Here is an 18,028-nt window from a genome sequence, read left to right on the forward strand (position 1 = left end):
CCCCATATGTACGTGGAAAAGTCTTTGGCTTAGCATATTATTCAAGAGCCGGGCAGTCGTCTTACATGGTATCACTTTCAGAAACTTGAAGAGTAGGCCATCCTTCCAGACTGTATCATAGGCTACTGTCAGATCAATAAAAGCCACTGATGTCTTAAGCTTTCTCTGATAGCCTGCTTCTATGTAAGTTGTAAGAGATATTATTTGGTCTGTAGTGCTTCCGTTCAGTCTGAATCCCGCCTGCTCCACTGGGATTTTCTCGAGGATCTCTGGGCCAATTCTATTGAGAAGGAGCCTTTCTAGTAATTTATATGTCACACTAAGCAGGGCAATAGGTCAATAGCTCTCTCGTTTATCGCTGGCTTTGTCTTTCTTCAAGATGGCTATGATCTTTGTTTGTTTGAATAGCTTTGGCAATTGCCCACTCTGTAGGATGTTCGTGAAGAAGGTGGACAACCATACTCTATCCCACAATGAGTGATAAATTCTGGGTGAATACCATCCACATCTGGTGCCTTGCCTGGCTTGATATCAGCAATTGCAATAGCTATCTCATTCTCAGTAAAAGGTCTGGAGTACTCCGATATATCTGGGACACTGTCCTTCAGGATTTTCAGATTCTTCTTTATTTGTTTCGTGAATACTTTATCCCTGCTACTTTTGGATGTCGTGACTATATGAGATGTAATTTTGTTTGGGTGAATTTCTGAATTCATTCATGTAATGGGTTTTCCATCCCCCAGTTCCTAAGAAAAGACCAAGCTTCACGACTGGATTTTGTAAAGTCAAGAGATTCAACTTTCGAAATCCACTTTTGCCTTCTTGCAGAATCTAAGCTAACTAGTGATTAGAAATTACATACCACCGCCTTTCCTCCCTGCTGGCCAACATTCTGATGATAAATTTCTTTTCGACCAACGGGACTTAAACCGGCTAACCACAGTGTCAGACCACATAGACTTCATGTCTTACTGATCATGTTCACCAGGCAGGCTTAGGTAGGAGAGGTAATCAAACAAAATCGCACAAATTAAAAATGACAACTAATTAAAAGCAAGGATGTGGAAGGGGAAAGGTAGTACAAGGAGTAGTTCACAGCCATTTATGCACAAAGGGTTCAAAGAAAGTAACAATCTACAATTGAAGACCTCAGGGGAAAATAATGATAAGCCTCATCTTGTAAGTTCTGAGATACAATGAAATTAATTTTCACAAAATATTTACTGCGAACATATTTTATCTTTGAAACACATTACTCATGACAGTGGTACATGTAGTCCTTCTTTATAACATCCAGGAGAAATAATGCATAAATAACCAGTATTATAGGGAATTTGAGTATATTAAACACTTAATGTGCCTATCAATTTGAGGGTTATAATTGTTTACATGATGGGAATGATATGGTGATGACACTCATTGACTTTGAAAAGGCATATGACAGTGTCCCCAGGACGAAAGTTTGGGACAGTCTGGTGCAAAAAGGAATTGGACAGGGATTAATAAAAATGATCATGGCATTGTATAAGGAATGTTGTAGTTGCGTGCAAACACAAGTTGGCAGGACAAGTTGGTTCAAAATAACTAGTGGGCTGAGACAGGGAAGTGTTCTATCACCAATCCTGTTTACAATAGTAATGGATGACATCATGAGAACAGCAAAAGCAGCATATGGAAGAAGAGAAATGAACATGATGTTATTTGCAGGTGATATTGTGATTTGGGGAGAAGACAATAGGAAGGTTCAAGAACAGTTGAATGTGGTGAATGGGAAGATCGAAGAATGTGGATTGAAAATAAGTGTAGGAAAGAGTAAAACTCTTGTTATGACTAGAGGGGAGAAAGAAGGGAAAGGTCAGATTAGACTTGCAGACAAGCCCCTGGAAGTAGTAGAAACGTTTAAATACCTGGTGAGTGAATTAATGGAGAATGCTCGACTGGATGCTGAGATTAGTAAAAGGATTTAAGCTGGCAGTTGTTTCTATCATAGTGTAAGAAACATGTTATGGGACAAAGATGTGCCAACGGAAGCAAAGGATACTATGTACAAGATGTATTACGTACCCATAACAACTTACGGAGCAGAAACTTGGACAATGACAAAGAAGGATGAGAGTCGAATACAGGCAGCCGAAATGAAGTTCTTGAGGAGTATGGTACAGAAGAGTAGAAGAGACAAAATAAGGAATGAGAAAATCCGGGAAGAAAAAGGAGTGGAAAAATTGAATGATAGAATAGAGAAGAGCCGACTAAGATGGTTTGGGCACATAAAGCGAATGAGCGACGAAAGAATGCCAAAAAAGGTAATGGAAATGCAAATCCAAGGAAGGAGAGGCCGTGGACGACCACAATTGAGATGGAAGGATACCATCCAACGTAGCATTATAGAAAGAAACCTGGACTGGGTCACAGTGTTGGAGGAGGAGTGGTGGAAAGACCAAAAAAAGTGAAGAGGAATCATATTTGCCCCTACCCGGCTACAACTGGATAAAGGGAAATGATGATGATGATGATGATGATGATGATGATGAATTGTTTACATGCAATATGGATCAAGTAGTGAAGAATTGACAATAAAATAAAACATCTCTATGAAATATACGAAAATAGGTGCAGAAAGAAACAAGTTAGTAACACAATTATAATAATTATTATTATTATCTAACTCTCATCATCATCCTCATCAATGAACATGTCTGGACTGTATGTACCACTGCACTTCAAACTACACTAGAGTCCTGTTAATCCGAAAGTCCTGTTAATCCGAACTGAAATATTCAATTTTTAAAAAATTTTCCTTATTGAAATGAAAGAACATATTATAGAATAAAGATTTACTTGCATTTTATTAGTCATATTTTACTAGAATAACTTAATGTAAACATAATTACACATCATAAACCATCAATCACTGGTTGTTTATCTATACAAAGTCTGTTAGTTTCTTTTGTCGTAGTGACTGGAACTTACTCGAAGATGCAGTGTTAAACTAGCGTTTCATAAACATCACATCAGTTGGCGTAGCAGCGGAGTGTTGCTCAACGTAGCGTACGGCAAGTTCTAAGGTGGCCGTGGCATCAGAATGTGACACTAATTGTTCTTTGTGGTCTTCTTCGTCGTCACTCTGTTCCTCATCAACTCCAGATTCTTTCTTCACCATAGCTACAATTTCTTGGTCTGTTTGTAATTGATGACAGTCAGCTTCCATCCACTCGCTAATGTCATTTTCATTGTCGTTTTCTCCTTTACGGGTTCTTAACTACCCTACTGTAATTTATACAGTATTTTATTAATGTAACTGCTAAAGAATGGACATTTCAAATTACAGTATGTACTGTACTATATTGTAGAAACTATTTTCCTCAGACGGTTGAAGCGCTGGCCTTCTGACCCCAACATGGCAGTCTGGCTCAGTCTCAGTCTGGTGCTATTTGAATGTGCTCAAATACGTCAGCCTCGTGTAAGTAGATTTACTGGCATGTAAAAGAACTCCTGCGAGAGAAAATCCCGGCACATAGGCGTCTCCGGAAACTGTAAAAGTAGTTAGCGGGACGTAAAAACAATAACATTATTATTAGAAAAAATTTTCTGGTTAATCCAAAAATTTCGGAATCCGAACAGACTCTGGTCCCAATTAGTTCGGATTAACGAGACTCTACTGTACCATTAAATTCAGAGTAGTACCCACTGAAGCGCTTTCCTTACCGCCCTAGGAAAGGAAAAAAAAGCTGAATGTAGACTTATGATTAATAAAATGAACTAAGTTAAAGAAAAATAATTTAAATATGTTATTGCTTTTACGTATCACTAACTACTTTTACGGTCTTCGGGTATGCTGAGATGCTGAAATTTTGTTCCGCAGAAGTTTTTTAACGTGTCGGTAAATCTACCAACACAAAGCTGACATATCTGAGCACCTTCAAATACCATCGCACTGAACCTAGATTGAACCCGCTAATTTGAGGTCAGAAAGCTAGCACTCTACCGCCCCGGCATGTTAAAGAAACTTCCGTACATTTTTTAAAATTTCACATGCTGCATATACTCAATTGTTTTAAAGAAAATAACAGGTAAACTAATTATTATAACCTACATAGCACCGGTACATCAACAAGTGAAAAAAGTTATAACCCACATAGTCGCATAAAGGGCGTGTAAAGAGCGGTTATGTTCATAAAATTTCAGTACAATGGCAGTAGTTAATAGTAAATTTTAGCATAATGTAATAATAATAATGAATGCTAATACTTTTGCAAAAAGTATTTTATATCACAGCATGTAAATAGTTACAACCAACATTCAAAACCACATGGTAAACAAAGCTGCTAGCCATCTCGAAAACGTATTTGTTCACTACTTCTGGATGAACTTTCATCATATTCCTGGGTTTGAACATAATCTGCATCCTTTAAACTGTCATCTCCATCCATAAACTCCTCAACTTCATTGTTTTCTGTATCATAAATGACATTTTCTTTGGCAGAAAGCAAATCATCAGAAACATGATTTGCCATCTTGGAAATGTGGATTGTCACTATTTACTGCAGAGACATGTGGCTTGTTATAAAAATGAAGCTGAATTATGCTGCTATCTCTAGTTTCTTGATAAAAAAGAAACTTCATGTTGGATAGAACTGTTTACTAAAAAGAAAAAAGGTGAAAAATTTTAAATTTGAGGGTTATCACTATTTATCCCCGAGATCTTCAACTATAAATGTTTGAAAATGAATCAGTCAAAACAAATAAAAATATTTGTCAGGTCCACTATGTAGAGTGGATTAAAGTAAAATATGTGCTAGGTCAACTTAATCTGAGAACCTAATGAAGATTCCTCTTCTAATGAAGCCTGGGCTCATCCCGTTATGAGTACAAATTACAAACAGAAGTTAATAAAGTTTTACAAGTTAAAAAGATTAGCTAATTCCTTTGCAACTTTGAAAGACAACAGTGTAACAATTTTGCCATCGAAAATTCTTTACTATGCAAAAACACATTTTATATATAGAAACAGAAAATTGAAATTATATAGAACTACAGAGTACAAGCATTTTGAACATGTTACTTTCAAAATTACAAAGGGTTAGGAAAAGAATTGCCTCTACACAAAGTGAGGATGGCAATAACTGACAAACTACTCCATTATAAACTTTCTTTTAGCACAATGAGGTTAAAAATAAGCATCAGTGGGGAAACTCCTGCACATAATAAGTCACGTTAACTTCGATGAATTTAAAAGTTAAGACCAAAATGTAGCAAGTGCTTACTCCCCACGTGAGTGGAGCTCTCAACCCACATGTCCGACCACAAGAACAATCAACCAGAAAGTGATGTCACGCTTCCATGCATTCCCAGTGGGAAACATGTGGTCATAATGAAACAGGAAATATGCAAGCAGAAATACCTAACCAATATGAGTGCAGGATGTTCTACTAACCAATCACATAGTACATTTTAATTTTTACTGGTACTTTCCTTCATGAATAGTTTCTAGAAACATCACAATAGCTTGTAACTAGAAATACGGTAATGCAGGGTTTGGCACGAGGCCTACATGGTGTCAGACAATTCTTGACAATTTAAATGAATTTGAATGAAGCACACAAACCACATATCACACCAAATATGTTTATTTTAAATAGCTTAACAAACCTTTTAAATATAGGGTAAGTAAAAGCATCCAGTTTGATTATTTTGTGGAATTTACATAACCCTCACACCATGTGTTTGTGAACATTACTGTGGTGCATTTGGGGTTACAAATGTTGGTAAAATGGCATACTGCATTCTAAGGTACCAAGTCATTTTACCTGAGCACAGTTTAATTTCATTTTCCTCCATCAACATGCTTTCAAAATCATTGGTAGTTTTCTCAATGTTTTTATTTTATTTTGACAAATTAGTACTTGTTCTTGCACAGAATGACATCCATCCTGTAACGATTTACAATGAAGGTGAGTCTGCTTTCTCCACAGTTCAGAGGCCCCAAAAAGTTCTAGCTTTTAAAAGTAAGAAACTATTTGGTTTTGTGATGAGGTCTGAAAGGGGACAGTAGGCAATGGTAGTGTGATGTATGAGCTCTACTGGCATTTGCGTTCTACCCACAATAACATTTGCAGGAAAAAAAATTAAAAAACAATATTTTTGATGGAGCACCTACAGGAACATTGGCTCTTATAAATGAAATGGGTTAGATGATGAGGAGAACAGTTTTTTCAATGGCTGATACACTTACATCATCATTTCAATTCATCTGAAGACCAGAAAGTGCTGCCCCTACTCGATGGCCATGCTAGTCATAAACACGCTGATGTGCTAACAGATACTAAGGTCAATGGTATCACCATGATCTCATTTCCTCCTCAATACATTCATCGGCTTCAGCCTTGGGATGTGGCAATCTTTGAAACATTATAATGCATTATAATCAAGAAATATCCAAATGGCTCAGAGCTCATCCAGGAAGAGTTGTTACCCAGTACCAAAGGGCCAGTTTGTTTTCACTAGTCTACAGGAAAGCAGCTTCCATTCACAGCGCTGCCAGTGTGTTTGCCAAAACTGGCAGATCATGCCTTCTCTGCAGTAGCAGTTAATGAAAGATCTATACAATATGAGCAGCATCAGGAAGATCAAAACAAGAAAAATGGTGAAATATTGGAAAAGGCTGCAACACCTCTTCAAGATTCTATAATTCCCTCCAGTTCCTCATGTGAAAAACCATCATCTACTACATCATATTTAACTGAGAAGTTGTTTCCTGACTGTTCAATGTCCTCATATATCAGACAAGTTCATATTTCCAACTCCTTCTGCATCACAAACTGGATATGTCTCAATAAAAAGGAGATATGAAGGGTCTCAAATCCTGACTAACAGTCTATACCTCAATGAAATAACAAATAAGGCTGCAGGAAAGAAACAGCTGGGATCAAGATGTGCTGCTCAACAGGCAAGAAAGAAGCTCTCTTTATAGTCCTCTCCGTGTAAGGACGTACCCTAAGGGTGCAACCTTACCCTTTCTCCCCTGTAATATTAAGGTATCGATTTATAGTTACTTTTCTTGCTGTTGGGTCTTTTTCAGTGTCGGTAACCATACAGTTTAGAGACCCTACTTGCCGATACGACGTCTTACATTAACCATTAATCTGGCACGTTGGCAACGTTCAATCACTGTTCTAGCATGAATTGCGTGTTGCCACCGCATCGCCGTTAAAGCCACTAGTGATACATTTGCGAGAATATTTAAAGCATATTTTCTTTTCCTGTGGGATTGTAAATCTATTTGGCTAATACCAGGTAAGTAGAATTATGGCATGTTCAGATAATGCATTTAATAACATTGTTTGTGTGAAATGATTAAAGTGCTCAAATACGCCAGTCTCGTGTCTAGATCTACCGGTACATGAAATAACTCTTGCGGGACGAAATTTTGGCAGTAGAACTTATAACATTATTATTTTCAAATCCGCAGTGAACTTGAAAGCTGACCTAATTTCCGTTCACGGAGCTTGGCACATTAGTATTCCTATATGTTTCCTGATAAGCTTGAAGATATAACCAGCCTGCAGGCTGAAAATATGCCCAATAATCTCTCTCCTTACTGGTTACCGGTATCGAAGAGAGAAGGAAATGTTCGCGCAAAAGAAAGGGAAGTCGTTGGATGTCTGGAACTTTCGAAAATCACACTGCAAAGACTTATTAAATAAATTGCATCATTTAACACGCCCCTCTTTTCAAGAATATGGTTATAGTACGCCTACTGTATATCAAAATAAAGACAGATAATTTGAGTTAATTTAATTTCGTGTGGCTATTTCTAGCCGAGTGCAGCCCTTGTAAGGCAGACCCTCCGATGATGGTAGGCGGCATCTGCCATGTGTAGGTAACTGCGTGTTATTGTGGTGGAGGACAGTGTTATGTGTGGTGTGAGAGTTGCAGGGATGTTGGGGACAGCACAAACACCCAGCCCCCTGGCCATTGGAATTAACCAATGAAGGTTAAAATCCACGACCCGGCCGGGAATCGAACCCGGGACCCTCTGAACCGAAGGCCAGTACGCTGACCATTGTCAACGAGTCGGACAGATAATTTGAGTGAGAAAGTGTGTTTATTTCCTTAATTCCTCATTGAGCGTGGAAATCAATGAGATATTCATAATTATCTTGATTTATTTCATCTTATCTTTTATGATTTACTAGGGTAGGGAAACATTCATTATCGGTGTTTACATTGAGGTTAGTTTGTTATGGTTATGTCTGGTGATTTTAATATGTAACCAGGCAGGTTGGCAGCAGTGATCAGCCATTACATAAAAAGAGAAAAGAAGAGCATCGGGCGGCGATATTTACTTTCTGGGGTATTTCTTTACGTGGCAATTACTATAGGTGCTGACAACGATGACGATATGGATATTGATGTTGATGACAATCATGTACCATGTCTCTACTGTAATGACATATTCATGGTCAAAGTATACAAAGTGTGCACAAAATGAGTGTGCTGGACTCTTAGAAAGATCAATTTATTTGTGACTTGTGTGAGTAAAAACTTGTTTTACTAGGGATATTACCCAAGTGCCTCAGATAAAATGATATAGTATTGTGTTTTTAAAAATAACTTATTCAAATTAAGAGAGACAGAAATATGATATCAATACTTTTATTATGCCAAAATAGTGTTCTTTTCTAGTGTTATTAATGTGCAGAAAATAAATGAGTTATCTCAAGTATGATATCTACAGTTGTGTTTTCATTTTATGGTATGTCTCCCTATCACTAAAACTGTTTTCTAAATTATTTAGAGCTAATTTTACATGTATTTATTTATATTTTGATTTTACTTTATTTCGGTCTCGAAAGCCAGAATAACGGCCAAGAGGATGCGTCATGCTGACCACACGGTCCCTCGTAATCTGCAGGCCTTCGGGCTGAGCAGCAGTCGCTGGGCAGGCCAGAGCCCTTTCAAGGGCATTAAGTGCCGTGGGGTTTGGTTTGGTTTTACTTTATTTTCTGGCCCTGTGATCTAGGGATAGCGAGCCTGCCTTTTACGTCCAACCTGGCTAGACGGGAAGTATTGGTAGATTTACGTTAAAGAACTGCAGGGGAAAATTCTGGCACCTCAGCATCACTAAAAATTGTAAAAGTAGTTAGTGGGACATAAAATCAATATTATAAATACCTGTCTCTTACCTGAAAAGCCCCGGGTTCAATTTCCGGCTAGGTCAGGTCTTGCAGAACTTCAACGTATTAGCTCACACAGGTCACCGTAAGTTTCATTACTTCCTGCATTTCTTTCGTCTAAATAGATCAGAAACTACTGTAAATGCATTCCAAAGTACAGAGGGAAATCTGAGGAATAGTGTGTGCCTAAGACGACTGCAGTAGAACACGCCAGCCAGTACCGGCAGCAAAAGATAATGGAGGTATACGCACAGCAGGACGTACAACCCAGCAGTTCTGCCGCACCTCTGGACTAGGAGTGACCTGCAGATGATGAAACATTCACCAGGGAGCTCCTGCAAACCATTACTGACCATCAGCAGCTCATGGAGGATGACCAGGCCCAGGTGGAAGAGGTGACCAAGTTTGACAAGATTTGGCAAGCTGCCAATAAAATCATATTGAATAAATGAATAATGAATGGAAGGAGACCAAGAAGAAGGTGGAGAGTAAAGGAAAGAATGTAGAGAAGAGTTGCCAAAGTGCCAGGAGTATTCAGACAGGAGTAGTGGAAGAATAGACAGAAATGGAGGTCAATGATCCATTATCCTACCTGATAATGGGAAGAGATCTTCGAAATTTCAAGTATATAACACAGAGGTATACTTATTCACTCATTCTGTAGGCTTCTGAGGGACGTGAAGTTCCCGCGCTGATCTCACAATCCTCTTCCATCCTTTTCGATCTTGAGCCTGCTCTTCCCAGTTATCAATGTGGAGGGTCCGGCATACCTTGTTGATCTCTTTCTTCCAGGTGCTTCGGGGTCTTCCTGAAGGTTTTTTCCCATTAAGATATCCCTTGTATACATCTACTGGTGCTCTGTTATTCTGCATTCTCAGTATGTCCAGCCCAGCGCAGTCTGTTGGATTCTATCACACCCATTATAGTGTATTGTTGAGAGAGGGTGTAAATCTCATAATTACATCTTTTCTGCCAGCTTTGTGAGATAGGATCGAACTATGGGCTAAATATTTTTCTATAAACTTTATGCTCAAAGACTTACAAACTGCTGCCGCTCTTTCTTTGTTATACTCCATGTCTCAGAACCATACAGAAGTACTGGTCAAATGATTGTATTGTAGATAATCATTTTTGCATTCCTTGTTAAAAACTTGGAGCCTAACATAGGGCTCATAGAGTAAAACACCTTATTTGCATTCTAAATTCTAGCTTGGTGTTCCTGTTGCCTTTGGTTTTGCTCATCAACAAACAAGGAATTTGAACTCCTCCACTCTCTTAAATATATATTTTCCAATCTTTAAAGGCAATCTGTCAACTCCAAGAAATAATTGTATCTGTTTTAGAAAGTAATCATGTTGACTAACAAACTTATCGAAAACCTTTTAATTTCATTCAACGAAAAATCAAGAAAACACTAAATTTTACAATGATATCTGGACCATCTTTACACAAAATCTCTCAAAATGCATTCAATGACAACACTTGTTTCAATAATGCTCTGTAAAGCTTGGCTGAAAGGCTTGGACATTAGAAGTGTGGGCGTTTTGAGCCCAAATCTGCGGTTTTGGTCCCCACACAGTCTGATGGTATTTGAAGGTGCTTCATGTCGCTGGATTTACTGGTTTGTAAAAGAACCCCTACTGAACAAAATTCCAGCAGCTCCAAAAATCATCAAATTAGTTAGTGGAATGTTAAACCAATAACATTATTATTATTATTATTTTTTTTTTTTCTGCTAGGAGCTTTACGTTGCACCGACACAGATAGGTCTTATGGCGACGATGGGATAGGAAAGGCCTAGGAGTTGGAAGGAAGCGGCCGTGGCCTTAATTAAGGTACAGCCCCAGCATTTAGCTGGTGTGAAAATGGGAAACCACGGAAAACCATCTTCAGGGCTGCCGATAGTGGGATTCGAACCTACTATCTCCCGGATGCAAGCTCACAGCCGCGCGCCTCTACGCGCACGGCCAACTCGCCTGGTAATATCATTATTAATAAGCTGCAGAAACTGAAATTTCCTTCAGCCTGTAACTGCTGATCCCGAATGCCTGTATGAAAATGACTGAAAACAAAGAGAGTGCAATTATTTTTCTCTTTATCTGTTAATCACGATATGCCTCTACAGAAGCTATTATGACTTATTGAATGTCTACATAAAATATTTATATGTTCAGAATCAAAATACTTTGTACCATCTTCACTAAAATATTGATGACCAATTCAATACTGTATAAGAATTTAAGTCTTAAGTTGCAACAGACTGTACATGTCCTGAAAAAAAAAAAAAAAAAAAAGTGAATGGCTACATATAGTCGCCGAGTACAAGCATAACCAAAAGGAAGGAAAATCCAGAGCTTTATTTACACCTTGGAAATAAAAGTGTGCACTTTTACCTTCTAGAATGTATTGAAATGGTGGGGTAAAATATGCTACAAATTTCCATAATCACTGACTGTCACTTTCATAACAGAACAGAACTATGCAAGTTTTTTGGAAAAGTGTGCATTGGACAAATGTACTGTATATTACAGAGTAAGACAAAAAATATTGTACAGTACTACAAAAGATCATAGCACAGGATGAGGTATACAAAGTAAGACGCTGATTCTTCTGTACAAGAATCCGTTAAGTTTTTGTGACAGGAAGTGTACATTCTTACTTTATCTTTCATGACCTAATAAACTTAAGTCTTCACTATAATAGAGATCACAGATATTAAAACATACAGTTGAAACATGACAAGCTTGGAACTCAGAAACCTTTACAAAGAAGGGATGAGCTGCAAAGTAGGTAATCATACCTAATAAAACTATTTAAAACATATCCATACTGAGTCCCAAACTCTTCAAGACTGCCATTTCTCCTCCCAGAATATGTGTGATTCTGAAAATTTACCAGTTGCTGCCTGTACATGCATGCCGAAGAGAGAACAACTGTGTAGAAATACTGTATGCATCCAAATTAGGAAGTAAGAAAATTGGATAAGAACCCAGATAATAGGATAAATACAATTAAAGGTCTGTGTGGGTAGAAATGTATTTAACATAACTGTCAGTCGCTCATAAATATCTTGGTTCATAAAATACATTTTTTTAAATTACCTGACAATTGGATTTGACTGGAATTAGGAAAGAAGTTGCAATGGTCTTAAGAAAGCTCTGTTTCACTCATTATCAATTCTAGGACTAGGCTGGCTAAATTTTAACCTGTTCTTTGGTCTTTTCTGGGAAGGATGCTTAGGTGGACTGATGATTTGGTTGTTAGCTGTTGGTTACAGTATTGGGTATGGAAATGTCTTCATCCTTGTACAAAAAGGTGGTGATAACAAAAACTTGACTATGATGGCAACTATATAAAAAAAAATTAGAAATGATTATTATATGAAAGTCTCATCAGATAATAAACTCTTTTGTTCTTGAGTTCTTACACATGTCTTACTGAGGCTGTTACTGTTGTTCCATTTATTGATAACATGATGCCCAGAAGCTGAACTATGAATAGTGCTGTCAGAAGAATGTACCACAGCAGCATCTGTACCTTTGCTGAATGGGTACTTGGGATCTGGTGACATCATCTTGTTCACCTGTTAACAAAACAACAAATACTTAAGTGAAATCTATCTTTTCACAATCACTGTAATGTCAGGTAAGAAAGATAGGGGACTCAAAACATGAAACAAATCTGATAATGATGGTGATGATGATGATGATGCTTGTTGTTTAAAGAGGCCTAACATCTTGGTCGTTGGCCCCTAATGGTACAAGGTGGAACAAAATGAAATGATATTTAACATTTTAAAATGTATCCACTGACTAGATCTTAAAACAAATGATGATGAAAAAATAATCATGAATTTAAAATAATTAGTGGATATAATTTACAATGCCTTAATTTCTGATACAATGGTAGAAAAAATAGATTAAGGTAGAATAAGTCATTGCCTTGAAGTGCAATCACATATATATAATTCAAGTTAAAAGTAAAACAACCCACTAAAATACACAAAAACAAACTAAAACTGAGTCAATAGAATAAAATGTAGTTAACAAAAATCTAAAAATTAAAAGCAGATAGAAACCTCACTTTCGCACAAGATAAAACAGGCCACTAATCCTTATAAAACACATGACGAGGTCAAGAAGCAATTCTATTTTATAAAGATTGCAATAATCACAACTGAGAGAAGAGCAGTCAACAAAAGTTCTTAAAAATTAAGTAGATTTTATGTTGGTCAGCTGAATGAGATGACAAGTCTTGTTTTAAGATTCAATAAAAGGGAAAGTCCTCTCGGTTTTAATTCCTGCATTGATGGAGTGGAAGTACCTAAGAGTTATTATAATAACAACAACAACAATAACAACAACAACAACATCTGTTCAGGATGGATGTAACACCACTAAGGAAGCAGATTTTTAATGTGTTGGACAACAGACCTAACATCTCGGATAAATGGTTCAAAGAAGTAAGGAAGGACCTCAAATAGCATGGAACTGAATCAGGACCACCTCTCTAACCGATCAAAATATAGATAAGTGATTAACAACTTTAAGGGTTTCCACGATTAGCAAATACAGAACAGCGGCTGGTCAGAAGAGAGAAGACAGGCAGCAAGAGAAGGAATGCAATGGTTTTGGGCTGCAAAAAGGCCTCCAGAAATGCCTTATGAGTTACCTGACGTGGTCTCTATTGGCCCTAAACGAGAGTAATAATAATAATAATAATAATAATAATAATAATAATAATAATAACAATAATAATAATAATGGTATTAATAATAATAATAATAATAATAATAATCCACAGTCTGTTTCCAGTCATTTGACCGGGTCAGGAATGGAATTAATGAATGAAGGCCCCATCTAGTGGCAAGGATAGGAATTGTGCTGGCTGCCGAAGCCTGTCACACTCCCCTGGGGCGATGATTAATGAATGATAGATGAAATGAAATAAAGATATGATATTGGAGAGTGTTGCTGGAATGAAATATGACAGGGAGGAGCGGAGTACCGGGAGAAAAACCCGTCCTGCCTCCACTTTATCCAGCACAAATCTCACATGGAGTGACCGGTATTTGAACTACGGAACCCAGCGGAGAGAGGCCGGCATGCTGCCGCCTGAGCCACGGAGGCTCACAATGTCAGTATTTTTTTAAAAATAATAAAATCTATGTATGTAGAGCTTTGTATGCCGGGCTCAGTGGCTCAGACGGTTGAGGCGCTGACCTTCTGACCCCAACTTGGCAGGTTCGATCCTGGCTCATTCTGGTGGTATTCGAAGGTGCTCGAATATGTCAGCCTCATGTTGGTAGATTTACTGACACGTAAAAGAACTCCTACAGGACAAAATTCCGACACCTTGGCATCTCCAAAAAACCTTAAAAGTAGTTAGTGAAGTTGGCAGTTTTTAAACCAGTTTTTCCTTGGCCGGATAATTCTGTATTCTTGATAATTGTTGCATGTGATGTTTCAAGCTCATCATCAAATTTATAAAAGCTACTGTATAACTAAGTCAGGAAAAAATGTATTCAGTGTAGTCCAGTACTCTTCATCCCATAGGATGGTAGCAAAAGCTGTTCAGACACCTCGACAATTTTTTTTCGATTCTCTTCTGCCAGTGATAGGCCAATATTGTTGTAGAGTTTCTTGTAGCAATTGCTCTGGGACCGACCCTTCAGATGACTGTTGTCCAAAAACTTACAATGTATGAACTGGACAACATACACTTTATAACTATAACAGCATCCTGTTGACAATTCAAGGCACTACATACAAGGTGTGTTTAAAAAGTTTGGTAAATTATACCATAATACAAAGAAAACATAAGTTACAAACAAAATACCATTTTTAGTTGCCTTCAAAGTACTCTCTATTTGCCACAATACACTTTTGGTGTATACAGCTGCTGGCTACTGACTTTTTTTGGAATTGATTGAAGCACTGATGTCACACGTCTTTGGATGTCTGGTATGTCAGCACAACGTGTGCCTTTCAGGATTCTCTTGAGGCAGGGAAACAAAAAGAAGTCTGTAGGCGCCAGGTCTGGGCAGTACGGTGGATGTTTGAGAACAGTTATGCGCTGCTTAGCCATGGTGTGGAGATACTGCTCCATCATCGAAGGACATCAAGGATCGAGTTGTTGACACAATCAAGAATGTTCTACACCCTGCTTTGCGTTCTACAGTGTTTAAAGTGTATTTGTTCGTAGCCGAACATGCACGATGTGTAACAGCAACTGTTTCAAAATGTTTTCATACCAAGCTCAATAGCTGCAGTCACTTAAGTGCGACCAGTATCCAGTATTCAGGAGATAGAGGGTTCAAACCCCACTTTTGGAAGAACTGAAGATGGTTTTCCATGGTTTCTCTTTTTCACACCACCTTCCTTCCCACTCCTAGCCCTTTCCAGTCCCATTGTTGCCAAAAGACCTATCTGTGTTGGTGCGACGTAAAGCAACTTGTAAAAAAATATTTAAATGTTTTTGTAGAATGCGGCACTGACAGTTTGACCCTCCAATACAAATTCAATCAATCAATCAATCAATCAATCAATCAATCAATCAATCAATCAATCAATCAATACTGATCTGCATTTAGGGCAGTCGCCCAGGTGGCAGATACCCTATCTGTTGCTTTCCTAGCCTTTTCTTAAATGATTTCAAAGAAATTGGAAATTTATTGAACATCTCCCTGGGTAAGTTATTCCAATCCCTATCTCCCCTTCCTATAAATGAATATTTGCCCCAGTTTGTCCTCTTGAATTCCAACTTTATCTTCATACTGTGATCTTTCCTACTTTTAAATACGCCACTCAAACTTATTCGTCTATTAATGTCATTCCATGCCATCTCTCCGCTGACAGCTTGGAACATACCACTTATTACATGTGATAAAATTCATTTTTGGGTCCGTATTGAAAGTATTTGTATTAAATAACACTAGTATGTTTATAATGTTCTATCACCTATTCAATGCAATACAATCTTAAAAGTTAGGACTTTGTCCTTATTAAAATGTTAACATAAATTAATACATTGGATGGTACATGTTTCGCCTATCAATAGTAGGCATCATCAGCCATTTTTTACCTTAGGAATAGATCAGGTACCTGATTGAGAATGACTTATGAATACTGTTAAAAACTATGTCTTGTAAAATGGATTGGAGATTGTTAAACAACTATTACAAAATAAAATGTGGTATACTATTACTTAACATATTGTGTTAATATTTGAGTTTAAAAACATGATAATTATTTGAAGACTAGTAAGATAACCGTGCTTCGCTATGGTATTATACTGAAATTTATCATTGAATGCTTATTGTTTTAGATACATAATCCGGCAAACTTCACGATCTGACTCGTTTTCTGCGAGAATCCGCCAAAATTCACGATCCGGCTTGTTTTCTAATAGATTACGGCAAGTTTCCTCCCATTTTTCAATCTTTCATTCCAGCAATCGATTTCGTACTTCCCGGGCTAGGTCCACGTATTCCACCCCGTCAGTTGCGTCCATAAATCTTTAGACTCTTTTCCTATAAGCGTTTGTAATATGGATCAAATCCTTCAGGAGATCCGGCGGGGTGTCGTCTTGGGTGCCTTGACGGTACTGAACCCACGGCCAGACTGCATTCTTAGTCATTACCCGTCCAGGACCTGTTTCCAGAGCGGTCCGCACATTTGACGACGGTCCAGAACATCATTATTATTATTATTATTATTATTATTATAATTATTATTATTATTATTAGATGTTCTGAACCCCACAGCAAGATGCAAGACCGCTACTTGGAGGCAAATTACATCTGCTGCCATTGTCATAGTTGACAATGTGACCAGCACCATTGTCGCGCGTAGGCAAGTGTGCAGGATTTCTGGCGATATGAATGACATACTTCCGTGCATTATTGACCTTATTATAGAGGTGAACAATTTGACAGTCAATCTCATTCCTATCGCTTATTTCAAATGTGTTTAAATTTTTATTTATATGCCAGGAGAATCTACTGTAATCTAAGAACGTTCTCCGAAGGAAAAGATGGCTGTTGAAAACGAACCCAGGAAAGATTAAAAATGATTGGTTTATGATCAGAATAAGTACATCGAAAATCTACAGCCTGTTTCCAGTCACTCGACAGGGTCAGGAATGGAATGAATAAAGCCCCATCTAGTGGCGACAATAGGAATTGTTGCAAGTGATAAAAATCATTGTTATCCGTATTGAAGATACTGAATGTAGGATGCTAAAAGGTTTGTTTTTTCCACCTATTCAATACATATAAATTTTATAAATTAGGAATTTATTATTGATTCCACTTGAGACATGTTTCGCCCTTCATTGAGGGCATCATCAGTCAAATTATCACCTCAAGGTAAAAAATCAGGTAACTGGTTAGTAGTTGACATGTACAAATTAATACATATTATTAATACACATACAAAAATTAATTAATTTTTATTACAAGATATTAGAATCATTCCGTATTGACGGTTTTCACTTTACAAAGGTGAAAAATGAGAGTATCCTCCTAATTCAATACAATAAATATTCCGTCATTAGACGGAGTAAACGAATTCAAACATGTTTTGGCTCGTTTGAGCCATCTTCAGTGAAAAATGAGGGGAGTTTGAAATAATTTACATAATATAAGTTGAAAAAATGCTAAAAACATAATGAAGGAGCATATGAAAACACAAACAAAAGAGAGCCTAGATGGAAACAAAATTAGCACAAATATACAATATTTACATCAATATGCGGAGCAAAAAAACAACTCACTGCGACAAAATACAGCGAAAAGGTGTTAATTTAAAATAATAATTGAAACTTAAAACTGTGTTAACCTACGAAAACAA

At 37.4% G+C, this 18,028-nt stretch overlaps 1 protein-coding gene across 5 annotated transcripts in view; it reads right to left on the bottom strand.

The window, feature by feature from the left end:
- Positions 1-12,193: 12,193 nt before the first annotated feature.
- Positions 12,194-18,028, bottom strand: part of LOC136875446 (uncharacterized) — a 65,406-nt gene continuing 59,571 nt past the window's right edge. For all 5 annotated transcript variants that reach the window (XR_010860433.2, XR_010860432.2, XR_010860434.2 and 2 more), the window contains exon 3: positions 12,194-12,759. Coding sequence is in view for 1 of the 5 variants with exons in the window: in XM_067148999.2 (XP_067005100.1) it covers positions 12,553-12,759 (207 nt within the window). In the remaining 4 variants the exon portion in view is untranslated. The remainder of the gene's footprint in view (positions 12,760-18,028) is intronic.

The sequence above is a fragment of the Anabrus simplex genome, chromosome 6 (genome assembly GCF_040414725.1).
Source record: "Anabrus simplex isolate iqAnaSimp1 chromosome 6, ASM4041472v1, whole genome shotgun sequence".
In the NCBI taxonomy this organism is placed as follows: domain Eukaryota; kingdom Metazoa; phylum Arthropoda; class Insecta; order Orthoptera; family Tettigoniidae; genus Anabrus; species Anabrus simplex.